The 23,035-nt window shown below is 53.9% G+C and overlaps 11 protein-coding genes across 11 annotated transcripts; 7 read left to right on the top strand and 4 right to left on the bottom strand.

Annotated features, from left to right (window-relative positions):
- Positions 1-1,220: 1,220 nt before the first annotated feature.
- On the bottom strand, positions 1,221-3,911 carry BAUCODRAFT_79898 (uncharacterized protein; the record flags this gene model as incomplete). The annotated part of the gene is made up of 1 exon (XM_007683291.1): positions 1,221-3,911. One exon carries the CDS (start codon positions 3,909-3,911, stop codon positions 1,221-1,223), a length of 2,691 nt encoding a protein of 896 aa, XP_007681481.1.
- Positions 3,912-4,667: 756 nt separating this feature from the next.
- Positions 4,668-6,203, top strand: BAUCODRAFT_127396 (uncharacterized protein; the record flags this gene model as incomplete). Its single annotated transcript, XM_007683603.1, has 1 exon — positions 4,668-6,203. The coding sequence occupies one exon, from the start codon at positions 4,668-4,670 to the stop codon at positions 6,201-6,203; it is 1,536 nt and encodes a 511-aa protein (XP_007681793.1).
- An 83-nt stretch (positions 6,204-6,286) lies between these two features.
- BAUCODRAFT_79835 (uncharacterized protein) lies at positions 6,287-7,925 on the bottom strand (the record flags this gene model as incomplete). Its single annotated transcript, XM_007683286.1, has 3 exons — positions 6,287-6,472; positions 6,531-7,769; positions 7,824-7,925. 3 exons carry the CDS (start codon positions 7,923-7,925, stop codon positions 6,287-6,289), a joined length of 1,527 nt encoding a protein of 508 aa, XP_007681476.1.
- Positions 7,926-9,719: 1,794 nt separating this feature from the next.
- BAUCODRAFT_28589 (uncharacterized protein) lies at positions 9,720-13,496 on the top strand (the record flags this gene model as incomplete). Its single annotated transcript, XM_007683163.1, has 4 exons — positions 9,720-10,086; positions 10,129-12,051; positions 12,122-13,335; positions 13,392-13,496. 4 exons carry the CDS (start codon positions 9,720-9,722, stop codon positions 13,494-13,496), a joined length of 3,609 nt encoding a protein of 1,202 aa, XP_007681353.1.
- A 265-nt stretch (positions 13,497-13,761) lies between these two features.
- On the top strand, positions 13,762-16,047 carry BAUCODRAFT_330188 (uncharacterized protein). Its single transcript, XM_007683602.1, has one exon. The coding sequence runs from the start codon at positions 13,829-13,831 to the stop codon at positions 15,977-15,979; it is 2,151 nt and encodes a 716-aa protein (XP_007681792.1). The 5' UTR covers positions 13,762-13,828; the 3' UTR covers positions 15,980-16,047.
- Positions 16,048-16,497: 450 nt separating this feature from the next.
- BAUCODRAFT_330190 (uncharacterized protein) lies at positions 16,498-17,628 on the top strand. Its single transcript, XM_007683601.1, has 2 exons — positions 16,498-17,013; positions 17,067-17,628. The coding sequence occupies exons 1-2, from the start codon at positions 16,816-16,818 to the stop codon at positions 17,538-17,540; spliced, it is 672 nt and encodes a 223-aa protein (XP_007681791.1). The 5' UTR covers positions 16,498-16,815; the 3' UTR covers positions 17,541-17,628.
- A 9-nt stretch (positions 17,629-17,637) lies between these two features.
- Positions 17,638-17,960, top strand: BAUCODRAFT_127390 (uncharacterized protein; the record flags this gene model as incomplete). The annotated part of the gene is made up of 2 exons (XM_007683600.1): positions 17,638-17,814; positions 17,946-17,960. The coding sequence occupies 2 exons, from the start codon at positions 17,638-17,640 to the stop codon at positions 17,958-17,960; spliced, it is 192 nt and encodes a 63-aa protein (XP_007681790.1).
- A 218-nt stretch (positions 17,961-18,178) lies between these two features.
- BAUCODRAFT_127389 (glycoside hydrolase family 28 protein) lies at positions 18,179-19,724 on the top strand (the record flags this gene model as incomplete). The annotated part of the gene is made up of 5 exons (XM_007683599.1): positions 18,179-18,419; positions 18,466-19,322; positions 19,387-19,462; positions 19,523-19,548; positions 19,614-19,724. 5 exons carry the CDS (start codon positions 18,179-18,181, stop codon positions 19,722-19,724), a joined length of 1,311 nt encoding a protein of 436 aa, XP_007681789.1.
- Positions 19,725-19,836: 112 nt separating this feature from the next.
- Positions 19,837-20,745, bottom strand: BAUCODRAFT_127388 (uncharacterized protein; the record flags this gene model as incomplete). Its single annotated transcript, XM_007683598.1, has 1 exon — positions 19,837-20,745. One exon carries the CDS (start codon positions 20,743-20,745, stop codon positions 19,837-19,839), a length of 909 nt encoding a protein of 302 aa, XP_007681788.1.
- A 527-nt stretch (positions 20,746-21,272) lies between these two features.
- BAUCODRAFT_80618 (uncharacterized protein) lies at positions 21,273-22,085 on the top strand (the record flags this gene model as incomplete). The annotated part of the gene is made up of 1 exon (XM_007683350.1): positions 21,273-22,085. The coding sequence occupies one exon, from the start codon at positions 21,273-21,275 to the stop codon at positions 22,083-22,085; it is 813 nt and encodes a 270-aa protein (XP_007681540.1).
- A 134-nt stretch (positions 22,086-22,219) lies between these two features.
- On the bottom strand, positions 22,220-22,604 carry BAUCODRAFT_127386 (uncharacterized protein; the record flags this gene model as incomplete). The annotated part of the gene is made up of 2 exons (XM_007683597.1): positions 22,220-22,274; positions 22,360-22,604. 2 exons carry the CDS (start codon positions 22,602-22,604, stop codon positions 22,220-22,222), a joined length of 300 nt encoding a protein of 99 aa, XP_007681787.1.
- Positions 22,605-23,035: the final 431 nt, after the last annotated feature.

Raw genomic sequence — 23,035 nt, 5'->3', positions numbered from 1 at the left:
GTTAACCTACCTTGGAATATTTTGGTTGCAGGAGTCTGTGTTTCGGCGAGCAGAGCACTACAACGTAGACTGGTTCAATCGAAAAGCTTGCGAAGGTGCGGGACCGGGCCGCAGCTCAGTTATCGTATGTACCTCTCATGGGGTGCATTATTTGCCAGGCTGGCTACGGGGTCGTTTGACTTAGACGGAGGAAGGCGACCAGGGAGTCGATTGGTATCCCTCTCCTGCCAGCTTTCTAGAGTATATTGAGCAATATCAGAGGCGATCATTATCAGGTGTACTCTTAATGGTTTTTTTTTTGCGCATGGCTGCTTTCAGTGGAGCCACCTGAGTAGAAGAGGATGGCCCGGAAGCTTCCGTCCAGAAATGGAAGGCACAACTCAGCAAACACAAACGAAAGGTATGCAAACTTTGACATACAGGACGGATAGGGTAGAACTATCATCTCCGGCGCTGCTTCCAAATATTGCTCAACCCTTCAGGCATTCTTGTGCTGAAGGCTCAGGCCTCGATACGATTGCGTAACAACTCTGACGGTTGTTTTAACAGCGAGCCGTCGATGCGCTCCCAACTGTCGCTACTAGGAGTACTACCCGCTTGAGGCACATTGCGTGCTTACATAGGTGCGCTGTAAAACGACTTCTCCCACACCCAGGCTGTTCAGTTGCTGGTTGACGTACTTGGGCGATGAAAACGTCGATCCCTGAGCCGAGTCGGCAAACTTGAGCCTTGTCTCCACGGCCGTAATTACGCTGCTTCGACTGAGACACTCTCGCTTGATTTGGTATGAGTACAAGAAGCGTATACCTCTGCACTGGCAGAATGGGTAAGACGTACAACTCAAACTACAGTCGAGCTGACAACGACAGAGCAGGTCGTCGTTGTCTTCATCATCGGTTCTGTCTCACTCTGGAACCTCTGGCGTGGCTATACGTAATCATAGGGCTTGATGCCACGAAGCGTCACAGTGTGATTGCTTTGAATGCATACGGTATCTGCTTCTGGCGGCAGTAGCATTCAAGGACTTCATGCCAACTGCAGCTAATGTGCTGCGACTCTTCTTGAAGAAGGGGTTGAACTAGGGTGACAGCCGCATGCGCCAATCCCACAAATTCTCGACCCATACACCGCAGCCGTTACAGATCGATATTGGTAACGTTGAGATATTCGGCACCGGAGTGGCGTACGCTGTCTCTGTTGAACCGCTCTTCCAAAGCCTGTCATCGCTGTGTGTCGTGTGAGGTCACAGCGCTGACAGGGCGTTCATGTTCGATCTCGGTCGCGCCATCTTCTGCCGTCGCCTCACGCTCGTCTTCGCCATGAGCACCTTCGGCCAGCTGCCGCCCTTCCTCATCTAGCGCGGTCATCCGAATGACAAATTCCTTCTGCAAGTCCTTCAACCACTGCTTGAGATCCTCATCGCTCATCGTTCCCTCTTTCACTTGCAGCAAGTGCTCACGAAGATTCAAGATCAGCTTTCTCTTCCTCGCGTTCAGGACCGCAAGCGAGCTTCTTTTCTTCTTTCGCGCCTGCTGCTCAAGAGCCAGCGCCACGTGCTCGGCATGTTCGATGACGTCTGCTGGTAAGGGCAGGACCCTGGCAAGCTTCAAGCCGTAGTGCTCCTCTTGCACCGTACCCACAGAGACGCGGTAAAGCATCTCAATTCTATCCTGCTCGCTAGAGTTGACGGCAAGATGCAGGTTCTGGACGCCGTTGCGCTCAGCCATAATGGTTGCGATGTCACGGAAGTGAGTTGCGAACCACACTAAAGCACGGCTTTCAACAAGCGCTTCGGCGATGGCGAGAGCGATGGCCAGACCGTCTCGGGTACCTGTGCCACGGCCAAGCTCGTCAATGACGGCCATGCTGTTGCGGTCGATATTACGGAGGATGAAGGCTGTCTCGCGCATCTCGGCGGCGAACGTAGACACATTCGCTTCGATATTGTCATCTGTTGACACGCGAGCGAACAGTTGGCGGATGATGGGAAAGGCAGCGTACTGCGCTGGTACGAAGCTCCCAATCTGCGCCATTACCGTCATGAGAGCGACGGATCGAATGTAGGTGCTTTTGCCGCTCATGTTACAACCCGTGATGATCTGAAAGCGGTTTTGTTGGGTAGTGTAGACGTCATTCGGGATGAACTTCGCCTGCTGGATCTTCTCACGCATCGGGTGGCGGCCGGCTCTAATGGCGAGTGTGCCATTGGTGATGGTAGGCCGCACATAGTCTTGGCTAGTGACAACCTGCGCGAAACTGGACAGCATATCAAGCATGGCAATGCCTTCGCAGATTTTGAACAACACAGAAATGTGCTCTCTAATGTCTTCGATTAATTGCTGAACCGACCTGTCACTCATCATCAAGACTTCTGCATGCGCATCAGCAATCTTCTGGTTAAGTTTAAGCAGGTCAAGAGTTTGGCACTCGATCAGATCTTTCTTCCGGAAGACGTTAATGAAGACAGCGGGCAGGTTGCGCTGCTCAAGCTCTTCAGCGCGAATTCGCATGTAGAAATGGCGACTGCTGTCGAACTTAGTCTGCAGTGTCAGGCTATTCTCTTCTCGAAGATCCGTGATATGCTTTATTGCATCGGACATTGCCTCCTTGTAGGTCTGACGTGCAACATCAAGCAGCCCGTTGACGCCGGACTTGACTGCATATGTGCGCTGGTTGCGCAGATCGAGCGGCTGCGTAGCGTAGGTAGTGTCTTCATTAATAGTGCTATCGATGAGCTCCTGTATACGCTCGACATTCTCGACAGCGCACAAGCGGCGGATGTGCTGGAGTAGATCACAGCGTGCGCCAGTCAAAGCTTCAAAGACGGGCTTGATGAAAATGACAGACTGCTTCAGCATTATGACGTTGTTAATGGCTTGCTCAGTATCTTTGAGCGTAGGCTGCATGGGGATGAGGATGAGCTGAGTGAGCATCTTGTCGACATCGAGGAACGGCTTCAGCGACTGCCGCACATTGAAGAACATCTCCTCCTTCGTGCTGAGTTCTTCTAAAGCATCCCAACGGCCAGTGAGTGTCTCAGGGCTGGTCAACGGCTGGAGTATATTGGTCCGCAGGAAGCGGCTACCCATCGGAGTAAGCGTCTCGTTGAGCAGACCGAACAAACAATCTTTAGATTTGGAGTGATGGAGGTTCTGCACAAGCTCGAGCGAATGGATGGTGGACAGGTCGATCATCATCGAACCTTCGGACGGCTCATATTTAATGCGCAATGAGCGGTCAGGAAATCTCTTAGTCAAGCCAAGCTCGGCATATTTCAACGCAGCTGCGAAGCAGCAAAGGGCATAGTAGTTGCCGCTGACTGCGGTCTTGATCGCTTCGACGTCCTCGGAGAAGGCGAGTCGCTGAATATACTCCACTCCCGTCGTCTCCGCCCAATATCGCCTGTCAAGGAGCGTGAGATTAGATTGGATCTCCTGCAGGCTGTCCTCGATGATGGAGAAAAGCTTCGACTTCGGAGCAGATGCAGAAGATACAATCAGGATGTTGGAAGGGTTGTATACCATGAGCTTGTGGATAGTTCGGACATATGTTTGGCTGTCGCAGATTTGACTTAGTACGGCTTCGCAGGTCTCAGTGTTCACAAAAGCTAGTCCTATTGTCGGTGATATGCCGCGGGACTCGCTGACGGCGCAAATGATTTCCTGGTTCTCGGCTCCGAGTGTGGATACACCCGTGCGTGGTCGTGCTGTGCTTGGACAAGCTGCGCTGAGACGGGCGGTCTGGGGGCGAGACAGCGTCGTGTATTCTTCTGTCGTGGTGGGGTACGGGTTATATGCGCTTGTTCGTCGATGCGAATTGTTGGTACTCTGAGGGGTCCCATACTGCGTACTGATCAGGTTACTTGTGCTGCCGGTGCTGTAGGAGCTGGAGCTTCGATTCTGTGATGCCATGTGAGCGTAGTATAGCGAGCATGTCAGTTGCTCTGAATAAAGATGCAAGGAAGGCGATCGAGGTGAGGTGAAGCGAGGACACGAGGTGCAGCGTGTGAAGGCAGAAACCTGACTCTCAGCTTTCGCGTCTCGCGCGCAGTAACCTCACTTCCTGCGCGTCTCGTCTTAGACGAAACAGTAAGTCTTAAGTTATAAATGCTATCACTGTTCATGAGCGCGCTACTACTGCAACCCGTGCGCACCAGTAAGGCTTTCCGTAACATGAACAACATGGAACCATAAGCGTTCGTACGGTCCAGCTCATCCATGACCTAGACCTGTACAGAACACGCAAAGATCGATGCAAGACCTTCGCGTGCATGCTTTCATCATCATTTTAGTCCATGTGTAATAATAAGCTGCGCTCGCCACTTTGCATACACAACACCTGTGTGGGGAAGCTGTCAACGGACACGGGAGTAAGAATGGGTTGAGCCTTCAATCGAAAGCTATTATTGGTACTTCTCGCAGCGAGCGCGTAGAGCTACCATTCAGGAGCACTGTCTTCGCACGAGATTGTTGCGAAAAGATGTGTGATGTTGAAGGATTATCGTGGACGGGTGGCCGAGCGCTTCACCGCCCGGCGCGGCAGTTTCCGCCGCCGCCACCCATGCTTTCAGATAGCCGGCAGTATCTTTGAATTTGTTACGATTTACTATCAACCGAAGGAAAAGTTCCCACTGGACTGTTTGACATCCTGAGACCAGATTGCGGGAAATGGCCACCGTACTCCCTCCGCCATCTAAGCGGCAAAAGCGGGAAGAAGTCGAACGCGCCAGTCAACAGATTGAACAACCAAACATATCAGAAGTGCGAGATATCAATGTCCAGTTCCGAGACGCAGACACCGGCGCGGCGCAAGGATCGGTCGTTCGCCTGTCACTCGCAGATCTACGACCTCAACAACTGTCACTGCTTTTGAATAGCTTACTCGAACGGGACGCATCAGAGCGACTACCATACCGTTTCTACAACCCACTCGGCGATGGCGAGTTCAGCCAGGAGCAACTCATAAAGCAGTACCTCGATGGCAGCCTTACTACCGAATTAACCCTCAACATTCCTTGTCGAGCGGAAGCCGTCTTCAAAGTCCGAGCAGTAACCCGATGTTCGGCAAGCGTAACCGGCCACGGCGAGTCGATTCTGACTGCGTCGTTCTCGCCAGCAAGCTCATCACGACTAGCTACTGGCAGCGGCGACAGAACGGCACGAATATGGGACTGCGATACCGGTACTCCGCTCCACACTCTCAAGGGACACACAGGCTGGGTCCTCGCTGTAGCCTGGTCACCCGACGATGGCGTGCTCGCGACGGGGAGTATGGACAGTACCGTACGGCTGTGGGATCCCGTGAAAGGCACCCCGCTCGGTGCACCTCTCAAAGGCCACACCAAGTGGATTACAAGCATTTGCTGGGAGCCTTACCATCTGCGCGATCCTGGCCGGCCGCGGTTAGCATCTGCATCGAAGGACTTTACGATCCGGATATGGGATGCTGTGAGCCACCATACCGACCTCGCCCTGACAGGCCACAAAGGCACCGTCTCATGCGTCAAATGGGGCGGCCAAGGCTGGATCTACTCCGCCTCTCAAGACCGCGAGGTCAAGATCTGGAACTCCGCGACCGGAACGCTCGTACACACGCTGAAAGCTCATGCACACTGGGTGAACCATCTCGCTCTATCGACCGACTTCGTCCTACGAACAGGCTTCTACGACCACAAGGGCAAGCGCGGCGACGTGCCCGACATCGTCGATGCGAGGCGGCGGAAAGCGCGCGAAAGGTACGAAGCCGCTCTTCTCCCCGCCGGTGGCATCGAGCGACTGGTAACTGCCAGTGACGACTGTACGATGTATCTGTGGGAACCTTCAAAGTCTACGAAGCCAATACAGCGGATGGTCGGGCATCAGAAGCAGGTCAACCACGTCACCTTCTCTCCGGACGGCACCCTCATCGCATCCGCTGGTTTCGACAATCACACCAAACTCTGGTCGGCAAAGGATGGAACATTCTTGTTCACGCTTCGCGGACACGTTGGGCCGGTATATCAGTGCTGCTTTTCGCCAGATAGTAGGTTACTTGTAAGCTCGAGCAAAGACACGACGCTGAAAGCATGGGATGTGCGGACTGGCAAACTGGCGGAGAATCTGCCTGGTCATCAGGACGAGGTGTTTGCCGTTGATTGGTCGCCGGACGGGGAGAGGGTGGGGAGCGGAGGGCAGGATAAGGCGGTGAGGATATGGCGGCATTAGCACTATGTCTAATTTCGAAAGGATGAACAGAGTAGATGCGTTGTAGATAGCCTTGGTACACAGCTATACATGCTGTACTCATCTCATTTCGGGAAAGCGCTCTTCTCCGCCGCTCTGCTAGCCTCGAGCGCCCCCTTCAAGCCGAACTGAGCCGGAATACCTTCGATGCGATGTGTGCTGTTGATGTTCTTGACGAGCACGATCTGGTAGCAGGTGGCGCTTCCTTGGCGCGAGATGATGGTGCTGTAGGCGAGGAAGTACTCCCATATCTGCAGCACAAGCTTGTTAGTGTCCTGTCGAGAAGCGTTTGTCGGAGGGGCAACTTACTCTGAACCATCTGTCACCGTACTTGGCGATGACTTTGTCCTTATTGGCAAGCCAGTTCCTATACCACCGCCAGATAGTTGCCGAGTAATGCACGCCAATGGTGTCGATGCCCTTAACCTCAAAGCCTGCACCCTCAAGCTTGTCTACGAACCAGCCTAGAGGCGTGCTCGCGTCAGCGCCTGGGAAGACATACTTGTTCATGAACAACCCCCAGATCAGGTCCTCGTACTGCCACGACTTTCGCACGCCCGCTATCTGCAGGAAGAAGACACCATCATCGTCTAGCATGTCGTATACTTGTCGCAAGAAGGTGCCGAAGTAGCGAACGCCGACGTGTTCAGCCATTTCAAGACAGGTGACCTTGTGGTAACCCCCCGACGGTACAGTGATATCGCGGTAGTCCATGCATAGAATACGGCTTTGATCGTCACTAATACCGGCTTTCCGTAGACCGTTGTTACCCCATGCCGTCTGGTTGCGGCCAAGTGTAACACCAGTAACGGAGGCGCCGTAGTTTGCAGAAGCGAACTTTGCAAGCGTACCCCATCCGCAGCCAATGTCCAGCATGCGTTGTCCTGGCTTGAGTCCAATCTTCTCGCAGACAATAGCGAGCTTGTTGTCCTGCAGTTGCTCGAGCGTCTCCTCGGTGTTGATGTCCGAGATTATGCCGGATGTGTAGATCATGCGCGGACCCAAGAACCAGCCGTAGAAGTCGTCGCCACGATCATAGTGGTCACGGACTTGCTCTTCGTCCTGCGAGCGGGTGTGCATGATCACTTCCGGTAGCATGCCGGTAAGGAAGTACCAGAAGAGACTGCCTGTGAATCGGAAGCTTGCCCAATCGTGCCGGTACTCCATTACCTCCAGCGCGTCGCCCTTGAAGTCTACCAGACCTGCAAAGTACATCTCATGGAATGTCTCCATAGGTATGCGGTTCCTACCCTTATACCTCAGACGGTCGCTGTCCCTCTTGAAATGGAGATAGTGCTCCACTGGTGCGCCAGGTAGGCGAGCCTTCTCGTTCAGACGTGGAGACATAGACGAAGCGACGCTCCAGAAAACGAGCAGGATTGGCAGCGTGGTGAGCAGAGCGAGGAAGAGCCATGTTAGCACACCGCCACGGACTTGCCATGCAAGGTAGCCGGGGATGAAGGCGAGGAGGAAGATGAGGAAGGTTGTGTTGAAGCTGTCGCCACCAGGCCCATCAGCCGGCAACGGAGCATTCTTGATAGCGGGATACTGAAAGAATGTCAGTCTGTGTGTCCCACATTAAGCTCATACAACTAGTCTCACCGAAGTCGTCCTCACACCATAATCCTTGGTCTCAGGTGCAGGCGATGGTGCTGCGGGAGTGTCGATGAACTCGAACGACTCCTCGGATACATCGCTCGCCATTGTCGACAGATGTGACGTCGCGGGTATGGCAGCGATTCTGGTGTTGCTTCACAGGAAGCTCGCGTGCGTGGTGCGACAAGCTCTCAAAATTTGGCCATTGGGCTGTGGGGCTCATGCAGGTACCAAAAACTTTACGTAAATCGCGAGGCGGTATACGAACCTGAGTCGCATATGCAGCATGTAAATCGCGCTCAAAGATTGTTCAGAGCTGGCAATCAGGACGGCGTAAAGGTGGAGAGTTATTGTTGGTTTGAGGCTATCCTATATCTACCTCCGCCATTATTCTTCGAAGGACGGCTTGTATCCTGGCATGACAATATGACCTCGTTCATCCCATTGCCGCTGCGCTCTCATGCCGAACAGCGTTGCGTGACAATGTCAATACTGTCAGGGTAGATAATGTCATTTGGGCTACAGCCTAGCGACAGCAGTGCTAAGAACTCGGTGATGTGCTTTGCTTTCAGTCCTATGAGGAACCTGTCTATGAACCCATACCATAAGCTTGAAGTCCAACATACGGAGTAGTATGGAAAATTCAGGATTTCATCTATAGACTCATAGTCGGGAAAGATTGTCGATCTCCTTATGCGATAAACCAGTAGGCCATAGCCCTGCTCTTGTCTTACGCTTTTTGGGGGTCCAAGGATAACTCAAGCGTCTCTGCTGTTAGCACGGATTTGTGACCATTGCTGGCCAGGCAAGGTTGCTTCCTTTCAGCAACATGTACCTGAAGTGTTGAGCAGCAGACGGAACTCCATTCTAATGAACCCCGAAATGTCGTTTTCTCAACTTTAGGGTTATTGGACGATGAGTGAGCGGTCAGGGAGAGAAGGTAGAGAAGATGTAGGAAAAAGACCTGTCGTGTTTCTCCATCGGGACGCATACACCCAATGGCTGTGTTAAACAGCCAGTACGTTCGTCAGGCGGCGAGGCAGATAGGAGCCTGTACGAACCTGAGCTGGCTTGCGTAAGGGGTGGAGTTACTCCATATCCTGTGTTCGCATTGAAAGGCTTGAGTAGATACAAGGTGGAGGAGCGCTGAAGTCGCAACAGCACCAGGCTGATTGCATAGCGGCTGATATCGTGCCATTCAATTGTTGAAGAACCAGGCTGTTACTCGAAAGATGTTGTCAGCGCGTCGGAGAATTTCTTTTGCGGTGTGATGGGGCGTTTTGATGTACGTGCTCCGTCATGGTGGATAGGCGCGGTGACCAGCCACTTGTCCTGTTGAAGCTCACCACACAAATTCGTCGTTTGTTTTACAGCTGGGTTCACCACGTATCGGTGGTCGCGTGCCTCGGTTGGTATAGCTTACAAAAACAAGAGAGTTGAGGTCCCGATCCATCTTCGCCCGAGTCCGGGTACCTGAGGGATGATGCTCTCCATGAACCCGGCGCACACGAACAACGGGCGCCAGAGCCAAGGCGTTCGCTCGGTTGTTCCAATGCACCCCACTCGCGCTTATCTGCACACGGGGCCCAAGCTTGTCGAGGGAGCTCACCGCGTCGTCATTCGGAGATATTGTGGTTGCTCCAGCAGCTCAGCAGTGATAGACCGCTGCCACGCTGAATACTACCTGCTCCTCAACAGTTCTGGTGGTACAGTGCGGCCTGCCTTGCCATTCACACATACGCGTCTTGGCAGTCCATGCTCTGAGTGAAAGGCACAACAAGCTCTGAAGCCAGGGCGGGGAAACAACATTGGAAGAAACGGCAGGGCCAGCCACATATAAGTCAACCGTTTCCCCAATCCAGTTCGGGGAGCACCGTCCGCTCCAGTGTCCAGCTGCCCAACATGACGGACATCGCAGAGTCCAACAAAATGGAAACGCAGCAGACCAACGGCGACTATGGCACCCTTGATACGCATGGCGACACTCACTCGACCGCCAATACGGTGCACCAGCGGCTGCGAGCCAACAGCTCGATCATGCAACTCAAGAAGCTGCTCGTAGCCAATCGAGGCGAGATCCCAATCCGTATCTTCCGTACCGCACACGAGCTGTCTCTCCAGACAGTAGCCATCTACAGCTATGAAGACCGTCTCTCCATGCACAGGCAGAAAGCCGATGAGGCATATGTGATTGGCAAGCGAGGCCAGTATACGCCTGTTGCTGCTTACTTGGCCATTGACGAGATCATCAAGATCGCCAAGGACCATGGTACGTCTATAAGTTAAGGCTGAATTGCTTTGGCTGACAAAGTGTCTCAAGACGTGAACATGATCCACCCCGGCTACGGTTTTCTGAGCGAAAACTACGAATTCGCGAAGAAGGTTGAGGAGGCAGGCTTGATCTGGATCGGTCCTGCACCAGAGACGATCAACAGCCTCGGTGACAAAGTGTCCGCTCGTGAGCTGGCCATGAAGTGCAAGGTGCCTTGTGTTCCTGGCACGCCAGGACCTGTAGCCAAGTTCGAAGAGGTGAAGAGCTTCACGGATGAGCACGGCTTCCCTATCATTATCAAGGCTGCCTTCGGTGGTGGTGGGCGTGGCATGCGTGTGGTATGGAAGCAGGAAGAGCTCAAAGACGCCTTCGAGCGTGCAACATCCGAAGCTAAATCCGCGTTCGGTAACGGCACGGTATTCGTCGAACGCTTCCTGTACAGGCCCAAGCACATCGAGGTGCAACTCCTCGGCGACAACCACGGCAATGTCGTGCACTTGTACGAGCGTGACTGCTCCGTACAGCGGCGACACCAGAAGGTAGTCGAGCTGGCGCCAGCAAAAGATCTGCCTGCGGAAACGCGAGACGCTATCCTCAACGACGCTGTCAAGCTCGCCAAGTCCGTTAACTACCGCAATGCGGGTACCGCAGAGTTCTTGGTCGACCAAGACAACCGCTACTACTTCATCGAAATCAACCCACGTATCCAAGTCGAGCACACCATCACCGAAGAGATCACCGGCATCGACATCGTTGCGGCGCAGATACAAATCGCAGCTGGCGCGTCACTGCAACAGCTCGGCCTCACACAGGATAGTATCTCCACGCGAGGTTTCGCTGTCCAATGTCGTATCACCACCGAAGACCCGTCGCAGGCCTTCAAGCCCGACACTGGCAAGATCGAAGTCTATCGCTCAGCTGGTGGCAACGGTGTTCGCCTGGATGGCGGTAATGGCTTTGCGGGTGCTATCATCACGCCGCACTACGACTCCATGCTGGTGAAGTGCACTTGCCACGGATCTACCTACGAAATTGCTCGCCGGAAGATGCTCCGCGCACTTGTCGAATTCCGTATCCGTGGTGTCAAGACCAACATTCCTTTCCTGGCGTCTCTGCTTACACATCAAACCTTCATTGACAGCAAGTGCTGGACAACCTTCATTGATGACACTCCGGAACTCTTCACTCTCATCGGCAGCCAGAATCGCGCGCAGAAGCTGTTGGCTTATCTCGGAGACCTTGCGGTCAATGGCAGCCAGATCAAGGGCCAGATCGGCGAATCGAAGTTCAAGGGTGATATTATTATGCCTTCTCTGGACAACTCATCGACCCACAAGCCCATCGATGTGTCAGTGCCATGCAAGGAAGGATGGAGAAACATCATTGTCGAGAAGGGTCCCGAAGCGTTTGCCAAGGCCGTAAGAGCACACAAAGGCTGTTTGATCATGGACACTACATGGCGTGACGCTCACCAGTCACTGCTTGCAACCCGAGTCCGGACTGTGGACATCTGCAACATTGCGAAAGAGACGAGCTACGCTCTCAGCAACGCTTGGGCGCTCGAGTGCTGGGGTGGAGCCACCTTTGACGTCGCGATGCGCTTTTTGTACGAGGATCCATGGGACCGACTACGGAAGATGAGGAAGCTGGTGCCCAACATCCCGTTCCAGATGCTGCTCCGGGGTGCCAACGGTGTGGCGTACTCGTCGTTGCCGGATAATGCGATTTACCATTTCTGCGACCAAGCAAAGAAGAACGGGATGGATATCTTCCGTGTTTTCGATGCGTTGAACGATATGGATCAGCTTGAGGTCGGAGTCAAGGCCGTGCTGAAGGCGGGTGGTGTCGCAGAAGGCACCATCTGCTACAGTGGTGACATGCTGAACCCGCAGAAGAAGTACAACCTGGAGTATTACATGAGCCTGGTGGAGAAGATCGTGAACATGGGCGCGCACATTCTCGGTATGTCGAATTATTCGCTCAAACCCTACTTGCTGTACAAGACCTCGCTAACGACTGTTCTCTACCATAGGCATAAAAGATATGGCCGGAGTTCTGAAGCCGCGTGCAGCCACTCTGCTGGTTGGCAACATTCGGAAGCGATACCCAGACTTACCGATACACGTTCATACGCACGACTCGGCGGGCACGGGTGTCGCATCGATGGTGGCTTGTGCGCAAGCCGGAGCGGATGCCGTCGATGCGGCGACGGACAGCATGTCCGGTATGACATCGCAGCCCAGCTTGGGCGCTATCGTGGCGTCCCTGGAGGGTAGCGAACATGATCCGGGCCTCGATGCGCACCATCTCCGCCAAATTGACGGCTACTGGGCCCAAGTCCGCCTCCTCTACTCGCCCTTCGAGGCCGGCTTAACTGGGCCTGACCCGGAAGTCTACGAGCATGAAATCCCTGGCGGGCAGCTCACCAACCTCATCTTCCAAGCTTCGCAGCAAGGTCTGGGCGCAATGTGGGCGCAGACCAAGAAAGCGTACGAGCAGGCCAACGACCTGCTTGGCGACATTGTCAAGGTCACACCCACCTCAAAGGTCGTGGGTGACTTGGCGCAGTTCATGGTTTCGAACAAGCTAAGCTATCAGGATACAATCGACAAAGCGGACCAACTCGACTTCCCATCCTCCGTGCTCGAGTTCTTCGAAGGCCTCATGGGTCAGCCTTACGGTGGCTTCCCGGAACCTTTACGCAGCAAGGCCCTCCGCGACCGACGCAAGATGGACAAGCGGCCAGGCCTCTACCTCGAGCCCATGAACTTCGACGCCATCCGCAAGAAGCTGAAGGAGCAGTATGGCGGTGCTTCCGAGACGGATGTCGCGTCCTACGCCATGTACCCGAAGGTGTTTGAGGACTACAAGAAATTTACGGAGAAGTATGGCGATCTTTCCGTGCTGCCGACAAAGTACTTCCTCAATCGGCCTGAAATTGGGGAGGAATTCAGTATTGAGCTGGAGAAGGGTAAGGTGTTGATCATGAAGATGCTTGCTATCGGTCCGCTTAGCGAGCAGACCGGGCAGAGGGAGGTCTTCTACGAGATGAATGGTGAGGTCAGACAGGTGACTGTTGATGACCAGCATGCGGCTGTGGAGAACAAGTCGCGGCCGAAGGCGGATGCGGGTGATAGCTCGCAGGTCGGCGCGCCCATGAGTGGTGTGGTTGTTGAGGTGAGAGTGAAGGATGGCGGCGAGGTCAACAAGGGTGATCCGATTGCTGTGCTTAGTGCTATGAAGATGGTAAGTCTAAATCGTACAGAGCATGGACATGAAGTGATTGCTAACGGTGTTTGTAGGAAATGGTTATCAGTGCGCCGCACTCCGGCAAGATTGGCAACTTGGGTGTCAAGGAAGGTGACTCGGTTGATAGCCAGGACTTGGTCTGCAAGATCGTGAAGTAGAGGGAGGACAGGTAGTATTTGTGAGATGGTCAGCCGGGTGTTACGCGTTAGGCCAGCGCCTTCGGGCGGCGCATCGGTACTTCCTGCAACCTTGCAGCCAATGATTGACGCATGGATACATAAACCTGTCGCAACGTGTTGTTGAGTGGTACCTGCCTATCTGTGTCTGCATTTGGACTTTGTATGATTTGTGCCCTTACGCTGTTCGCTCATCAGAGTGAATGCCAAGCCAGGCAGTTCTGTGACCTCCAAGTTGTAACCTCCACTGTACGTCCAAACGATCTAAGCCTAATTTCTTACTCACGTCGTGTGTAAAGCAATCTAGCCCAGCAATGACCCGTAAATGTATTCTATCGACATGTCAGCTAAACCAGTGGGTGCTCGACTATGACGGTAACCGCGAGCGGATCATCCAGGCCATCAAGGCAGCAAAGGCAGCCGGTGCCACTCTTATCTTGACCCCAGAACTCTGCATACCAGGCTACGGCCTGCTCGATCACTGGCTTGAGAATGATGTCTATGCCAACTCGTGGGACATCGTTGCGGAGATCATCACCAATCCGGAGTGTCAAGACATCGTTGTTGATCTAGGCCTACCCGTCCAGCACCGCAGCTGCAGCTACAATGCCCGCGCCATCGCGCTCAATGGCGAGATCCTGGCCATCCGCCCGAAGTTGGACCTCTGTAATGACGGCAATTTCCGCGAGATGCGGTACTTTACCCCCTGGCCGCGAGGGCGTGTGGAGGATTACGTGCTCCCAGACGTGATTCAAGCCCTGCCGAAGAAGCAGCGGCGGTGTCGGATTGGCGAGGTGGCGTTCGAGGCCTTAGACGGCACGTTTGCATCTGAGACTTGTGAGGAGCTCTGGACGCCGAATTCGCCGCATTCGCTGTACAGTCTCGCTGGAATCGAGATTGTGCTGAACTCGAGTGGTAGTCACCACGAGATACGGAAGCTGGACACGAGGATCAACCTTATCAAAGAAGCTACTGCGAAGACGGGAGGCGTGTACATGTACTCTAACCAGCGTGGCTGTGATGGCGATCGGCTCTATTACGATGGGTGTGCGATGATCATGAACTCCGGTCACGTGCTGGCCCAAGGCTCACAGTTCTCGCTGCGAGATGTAGAGGTAGTGACGACGATGGTAGACTTGGACGAGATTTGGCCGTTCCGGACGTCGCGGAGTAGAGGGTTGCAAGCTAATGATCCAGCGGTGCATCGTATCGAGCGGATTCAAGTCGACTTCCGGCTTTGCGGGAAAGCGTTACAGCTGAACCCGAGAGCGCAACTGACTGAATCTATGGAGCCACGATATCACCTACCCGAGGAAGAGATCGCGCTGGGTCCTGCATGCTGGATGTGGGACTATCTGCGCCGGTCACGCGCGAAAGGCTACCTCGTTCCCTTGAGCGGTGGCATAGACAGCTGTGCCACAGCAACTATAACGTACAGTATGTGCAGACTTGTTGTCGCGGAGATAGCGGCAGGGAACGCAGAGGTGATAGCGGACGCTCAGCGCCTTTGCGATGACCAAGATCCGCGAGGACTTACAGCAGAGCAATTTTGCAACAAGATCTTCACGACCGTGTACATGGGCATGAAAGAGCAATCTTCGAAAGAAACGAGGACTCGCGCCGTTGACCTCGCCGCCGCAATCGGCTCAAATCACATCGACACGAACATCGATCCCATGGTACAAGCTCTGCATGGCGTTGTGACGGACATACTGCACCCTTTCGAACCTAAATTCAAGGTGTACGGCGGCTCGCAGACGGAGAACCTCGCCTTGCAGAACTTTCAGTCCCGCTCACGCATGGTGCTGGCGTACGCTCTCGGACAGCTCGTACCCAAATCTCGAGGGAGTGAAGGCGGCCTGTTAATCTTAGGATCCGCAAACGTGGATGAGTGTTTGCGCGGGTACCTGACCAAGTACGATTGCAGCTCGGCAGATATCAATCCAATTGGTGGCATCTCGAAGACAGACTTGAAACGCTTCATCAAGTGGGCTGAGACCGACTTCGGCCTGCCAGTGCTTCGACAGTTCCTAGACGCCGTACCCACCGCAGAGCTCGAACCGATAACGAAAGACTACGTCCAGTCCGACGAAGCGGATATGGGCTTTACGTACGACGAACTTTCGGTCCTGGGCCGACTGCGCAAGTCTTTCAAGCTCGGGCTTGTGGGCATGTTCCAGCGCTTAGTCGTCGACTGGAGCGATCGAGTGAAGGCGGACGGTGAGCGCATGACGCCGACGGATGTGTACTGGAAGGTCAGAAACTTCATGTACTACTATGCGGTCAACCGGCATAAGATGACCACGATGACACCCGGACTGTATCTGGAAAGCTATACGCCGGATGACAATCGGTATGATTTGCGGCCATTTCTGTATCCGAGATTCGCGTTTGAGCATCGCAAGGTGGAGAGTATGTTGAAAGTGATGGAGGAGGGACAGGCGGGACTCGTCAATGGAGCGTGAGCTGATTCGAAAGCAAAGGGGACAAGGATATGCCGTACAGCCGCTGTGCGATAGTGATGGCTATCGTCCGTTCGACATACAACATCTGGTGCAGTACGTCTGCGGCGCCACCGAGATACCGAATTGCCACTCGCAGCTATTGCGACAATCCACGTTGCCACGCCGCGGCGCCCAGGTTTGCAGACAGACAGAATAGTGGAGGTTGTTGTAGGAACATGAGCTGTAGTGTGCGGCCTAGACCGGTTAGGTCTACACATTGAGCCGCGGGAGCTTTGGCCAATCGACGTGCATACATGGCATAGATAGCGCATGTGCATCAGATCTCATTGCTGAGTATGCTTCGGTAGGCGCCCAATGTAATACTGCGTCTTTGTTGCAGAACGCTGCGACAGTGTAATACACGTTTGACGCAAATCACTCCGCCGTTGATATCTGTTAATTAACGCTACGTCTAAGGCCGAACGTTGGAGGAGATTGCCCGTTGCTGGGAGACCTCAAGACAACTCGAATAAGGTTTAGCTTTGCGGCAACAGACAGATTTATACCGTTTTGCCGGTCACTGCTTCGCACCAAGAAGCTCTTGTACCTGCCACCTAAACCGTTCCAACTCCTTCTCTTCCCCTTTCACCCTCAGACACACGCTCCAGAAACATCATCAAGCACACGGTCAGAAGTCATTGGATCCATTGCTACAACGCTGCAACAGTAATCGCAAGGTCAGTGAATACTGGTAGCAAGCAACGAGACATCTCAACGATACAGGCGCTGACGCGGTCTGCTTGCCACTTGCAGTTCGACCACCAAACCGCACACCACCACCACCAACGAGCATCAGCATGTTCTACTCCACCCTCCTCCTCGCAGCCACGGCTCTCACCGGCCTGGTAAGCGCACAAAACTACTCCACCTCCGGCCCTCTTTACGTCGTACCGAGCAGCGTCGACTACAACCTCCGTCTCTCATGGTGCCGCGCGCAAACGAACTCTTGCCCACAGATTTGCGGTGGCCAGGCGAACCCGAACACATGTGATGCTGTAAGCATATACCGCTCAGAACCGTAGGTTAGAGTGCTAACGAATTGTCGTAGAACTCCCTGAATTACACCTGCACCTGCTCTAACGGTGCCCAACCCAACATCTCCGCCTACGACCAGACCATTCCCTCCTTCGTCTGCGGTGCATGGAGAGGTGACTGTGTTGCTGCTCATCCCATGGATTTGCCCGGCCAGACCGCCTGCTTGTCCGTGGTCTGCGGCAACCGCAACGCCTCGTCCGGCCTGTCCGCTAGCTCATCCATGTCATCCTCCGCGGTGGCTTCTAGCAGTGCCTCCGCTTCCGGCTCTGCCGCTGCTGCTCCTGCTTCGGGCTCCGCATCCGCCACTGGCAGTGCGACCCGCAGCACCAGCTCCGCCGCCGCTACTGGCTCATCAGCGGGCTCATCTTCTGCAGCTGCCGCTTCGGCTACGCCTTCCGGTGCTGCGGTCGCTATGAGCGTGGCGAAGAACTACGGCACGGGTATCCTTGCCGCTGGTCTGTTTGCCTTCTTCGGCATGGCCCTGTAAATGCTCACCCACATTGGAGAGGAGGAGGACTGAAAGGAGAGCGACATGAAACCGCTCGTGAATAGAGCAAAGGCGCTCGGCCTCATTGAGGAGCGAGATGGAGGGCAAGGTGATTGGAGGATTGCAGACCATCAACGGCGGTTACGAGATATGCATAATGCATAAGCGATTGTTTCTACAGCGTGCCTTGTCCAGCATCTTCCAGCAGCAGCATCTGTTGGAAACAGCGAGCGAGGTGAAAGGACGCAACTATTGCGCAGTAATGAGAAGGACTGTTGTTTTGAGTGCTTACTTCCATCCCTTCTTCGATTCGCCACCGTCTGCGCTGACTTTGCTCTGTTTGCCATCGGGTTGTTTCTCCACACTTTCTCCAACTCTCGGCATTGCTTCACACCGAGCAAGAAGCGGGACCTTGCATGAGACAATCTCATGCGGCTAGCCATCACCACTGACATGATCGCAGTCCTCACTCCACTTGCGTAAGTAGTTTTGCCTCCAATCACCGCGAAGCAGCCCTACTGCAGTTCAACATATACCACTGTATATATACCATCAGGTTTGCGCGCTATGGCTGCCGTCCGCCAGAGTATTGCGATTGTGACTGCGCAACCACGTCCGCGAACATGTTGTCGAGCTTCATGTATATTGCATCCTTCGCGGCGACCGCCGTAGCCCAATGGCACTGGGGTGGTCAACACGGTGGTGGAGCACCAGGAACCGTCCAAGTATCTGGTGGAAAGACCTGCATCGTCTACGCTCACGGCGGCAATGTCAGCGATGTGTCCAACATCTTGCAAGCTTTCTCTCAATGCAACGATGGTGGTACCATCATCTTCCCGCAAGGCCAGAACTACTTCATCGACTCCAAGCTCAATCCAGGTATCTCCAACGCTTCCTTCGCATACATCGTGCTAACAGTCAGCAGTCGTCAATGACATAACCATCCAATGGCAAGGCACATGGACATTCAGCCCCAACATCACCTACTGGCGCCAGCCCGCCAATCACTACCCTATCTTCTTCCAGAACCACGCAGCAAGCTTCGTCCTGACCGGCGACGGCATCCACATTGATGGCTACGGCACCGGAGGCATTTACGGCAACGGCGACGTTTGGTATACCGCAGAAGCCGGTAACACTCAGCCTGGCCGTCCTATGCCTTTCGTCTTCTGGAATGTCTCAGATGTCACGGTTTCGAATTTCTTCGTCAAAGACCCGCCGTTGTGGAGTCTGAACATCATGAACGGGACTGATATGCTGTTTACGAATATCACCTGTAACGCCACGGCTACGCAGGCACCGTACGGCAAGAACTGGGTGCAAAACACCGACGGCTTCGATACCATGGATGCCAACAACGTGCGTTTGGAGAACTTTGTGTATCAAGGTGGCGACGACTGCATCGCGCTCAAGCCGCGGAGTTACAACATCTTCGTTCAAAATGCTTCATGCCATGGCGGGAACGGGATGGCTATTGGCAGTCTGGGACAGTACCTTGAAGACTCGAGCGTGGAGAACGTGGTTGTTGACAATGTTCGGATCATCCGATACAACAACGACATGGAAACGTCGGCTTACATCAAGACCTGGGTGGGTGTCCTGGTCAATCAGTCTGGCTACGAAAGTGACTTTCAGCCGAGAGGCGGCGGGTGGGGAAGTGTTAGGAACATCTTGTTCTCCAACTTTGAGGTCATGGGTGCTGATGGGGGCCCGACCATCACCGAAGATAGCGGCGACAATGGCACCGTGCCTGGTACTAGTCTGATGGAAATCTCGAACGTTGTAAGTCCCGACTCTTGTCTTCGTGATGTCACCTGAACTCCCAACTGACCATTGGTGATTGCAGGCATTTGTCAACTTCACCGGCTACCTGAGCGGCAATGAGAGGAACGGTAATCGCACAGCCAGCGTCAGCTGCTCAAGTAAGTCTAGACTCCGCACTCCGCTCGCACAACTTTACTGACCTGGGTTCGCGACGATAGACGTGCACCCTTGCTACAATATCGCGGTAAGTTTTCTGTCCAGTTAATTGATTCCCACGCCGATACACCCGCTAACGACCATGCCGTCTAGATCGAAAACGTCACTCTCACTACAAATCAGAACACGACTGCAACTGGTACAGCAACCTGCAGCTATATCTCGCCTGGCGGTGTTCATGGCATCAGCGGAAGCGGATGCTAGAGACTGCGAGCGCATCTATGAATCACGGAGGAGCATGATCTGCTTCATGTCTACTCTAGCAGCCTATCAGTCGATTCCGCGGCTTCACTGTAACAATAACCGGCATTCCGCCCTATACTTTCCTGCCGATTGCGAGGATCGCGGTCATCTTCCCGTCCCACCTTCCATTCGGAAAGCTAGCCTGCATATACTTCAGCAATGCCGGCCCGATCTGATCCGCATACCTCTCGAATACTTGCTCCGACCACCCCTTCTTCGCCACAACCTGGACCAAGACCGCCATGGCTTCGGTGAAATCTTCAGGCTCGATCTCCGGCGTGAAGCCGAACTCAGTCACGTCCACCTCACAGAAGCCAGCCTTTTCGAGCATGGCCTTGACTGCCTCCGGATCTGACCACCCTCTTGACGGGAACAGTTTGTCGGGTGTTTGCAGTGTCGGAGCCTCGGGGATGTAATTCGCCAATGCCGGCTCAGCAATAGAGTGCCACCAAGCGATGGATTTCCAGGTTGTGAACCCGGCTACTCCGCCTTGTGTCAACGTCTGATATGTAGAGTCGAGAGCAGCGTCACTATCTGGACTGAAGAAGATGCCAAAGTTGTTGAAAATGTGCGTGAAGTAGACTTGCGGGAATTCGGACTGCAGGAATGTCTGATCAACCTTGCGTACGTCTACCACTTTCCAGTACTGAGCAGTAGGTCCCAACGATTGTACAGCGGTGTCTCGCTTGCGTCGTACGAAATCGAGCATCTCCTCATTGATGTCGCCTGCTGCTATGACCTTCAGTGGCGAAGCGAACGGTTTCTCCGCGGCAAGGTCGAATACCTTTTCCAGTAGAATGCCGCCGCCTGTTGCATTGTCGAGCAAATGGATAGACCAGTAGTCGCCGGCTTCGTATGTTTGGATTCCAGAGCGAAGTATAAGCTCGGCTGCGGCAGGTCCGGTAACGCGCTCGTTTGCGAGAAGCACGCGCTCGTTAGGCGCGGCAGTGTTGACGACTTGTGAAGAGTTTTGGGAGGCCATTATGGCAAGAAGAGAAATGAAGAGAGAATGCAGCCTTGCCTTTAGGTGCTGAGAGCCTGATATACCGCTATGGTACGCATTGTAGTGTATGCGGAACGTCCATCGGGCTTCATCGTGGCACGTACCATGAGGGCAAGGAAAGCAAAGCAATATCCTGTCCGGTTATGATCAGCACGCCAAGTAATGTGTCGCAACCTGTCGCTGGGTCGTCTCAGGTGCCACTCGAGCATGGGGAGAATGATTATGGCGAATTCAAATACCAACAGCACGTTGTACGGCTCAACTGTTAATGCAGCTGGAGACCTTGTTAGCTTCGCCGGATCGGCTGAGATGAAAGACATCTGGCCAACAGTGAGCATTAGAGTTGGCGCATTGCTCGCGACTTCGACCTTGGCAATAGCAGTCAATGCAAGACGGTTCGGAAGGCTAACACCACTATGGCTAGGAAGAGGAGAGCCCCCGCCGCATCGGAGCCTTCAAGTACTGACGCTGCTGGTGATGAGATCAACCGAGCCGTTGTAGGCGGCATGAAAGGCGACTATCGACTGAACGGACAGGAGCCAACAACATCCGAAGTCGAATCTTTTCAAGTACCCTTTAACGAGAAGTCTATAATCTGCGAACGTCGTGGCAAAGGCAAGCAGCTATCGCTCATCTTCACGCACGGCGCAGGTGGCGGAATAGCGAACCCAGCGACGAAAGAATTCGCCGAAGGCTTCGCCGAGATCTCCTCAATTGCGACGTTTCAGGGCAATATGAATCTCCAGTCCCGGGTCAAGACGTTCAACGCGGTGGCGGACCATGTCGACTTCGACAAGGCTTTGGGCGGACGAAGTATGGGCGCTCGAGCGGCGACTATTACTGCCGCGCAGGAGGGTCGCAAGACCGACGCTCTAGTGTTGGTCAGCTTTCCTCTCGTAGGCGGAAAGAAAGGCGACAGTCGAGAGCAAATTCTGCTCGATCTTCCCGAGCACGTCAAGGTACTATTCATCACTGGTGATAAGGACAGTCAGTGTGACCTCGAGCATCTGGAAAACGTAACGAAACAGATGATTGCACCCTGCTGGTCTGTGATTGTTGAAGGTGCTGACCACAGCATGAGCTGGAAATGGAAGGACTCTGTGCAAGACATGAGACGCAAGACAGGCGCTGTTGCCGCTGAATGGCTGAAGAGCCGCCAAGACATTCAGCGACGGCGGCGTATCCGATGGGACGAAGATGCTAGCGCTGTGGTGCTAGATGACAAGCAGGATGTCTCCGCAGCAGTTGAACAACGGCATGAGAACGAAGAAACGCAGCCACCGCCCAAGAAGAGGAAGAAATCTAACAAACGCAAATAAAAGGGTCTCATCGTTTCTGCTGCCTTGTTGGAACTGCCAAAGCCTCCAGATTAGGAGACTCTCCTTTCTGCTGCTTGGCATCCCGGTCCGCTCTCCTTCAACCACTATACATACAGTTCAGCGAAGGCGCCTCGTCAATATGCTCCCCAGCGATTAAGTACGTAGAGCCAGCGCAGCATTAAGCTCAAGCTTCGTAAGTTCGCATTCGACCATCTGGGCGACCCGGTATGGACTTGTCGGCTAACGAGCGTTGACCTCGACAGCATCCGCATACCTAAGGTCTAGCGGTACTGTCAAACCTGACGTGCAAATGTGCCCGTTGTTGATCGTGCTTACTCCAATGGTGATTTGGGCTTGAGCCATGCTTTCTTGGTCATCTTCAGGAGCTGTGACAGTCAGCTCTGGCACGGAATGACTACAAGCCTTCGGCTGGGTCTGAAAGCGCACCTTCTTTGGATTTCCTGGCAAGGAGAAGATGCCACACAGACTAGCCATTCTGGAGTGGTCGCCATTATCCATGTTTCTCCCACATTTTTGAACAGGATCGAAAGGTGTCGGTCTGCTCAGTCAAGGACTGAGTACACCCTAAGAAGAAGAAGAAGAAGAAGAAGAAGAAGAAGAAGAAGAAGTGGCCCAACTATTAACGCATCATGAGATGAGAATGAAACTATAGTGCTCAAGGAACAATACCTTGTTGGCAGGATCAGTGGGGGCGCTTGTTCGGCGTAGCCGAAGCGGTGTTCTTGGCCTCCCTGGGAAGCGCAAGCCTGTAGATTTGGTTGCGGATCTCACCTGGCAGCGCCGCAAGCGTACCCAATTCCCTGACGGAAGTGGCTGTGGCGTCCATCAGGTCGGCGACGAAGTTGGAACTCGCACAATCGCGGGAGGCTGTTGGAGAGTATGATCGCGAGCCGTATGTGTAACCCGCTGCTCTGCAAGTCTTCACTGCT

Source organism: Baudoinia panamericana (genome assembly GCF_000338955.1).
Source record: "Baudoinia panamericana UAMH 10762 unplaced genomic scaffold BAUCOscaffold_15, whole genome shotgun sequence".
In the NCBI taxonomy this organism is placed as follows: Eukaryota; Fungi; Ascomycota; class Dothideomycetes; order Mycosphaerellales; family Teratosphaeriaceae; genus Baudoinia; species Baudoinia panamericana.
Note: the sequence above shows the minus strand (reverse complement) of the source record. Positions and strands in the feature narration are given on the sequence as shown.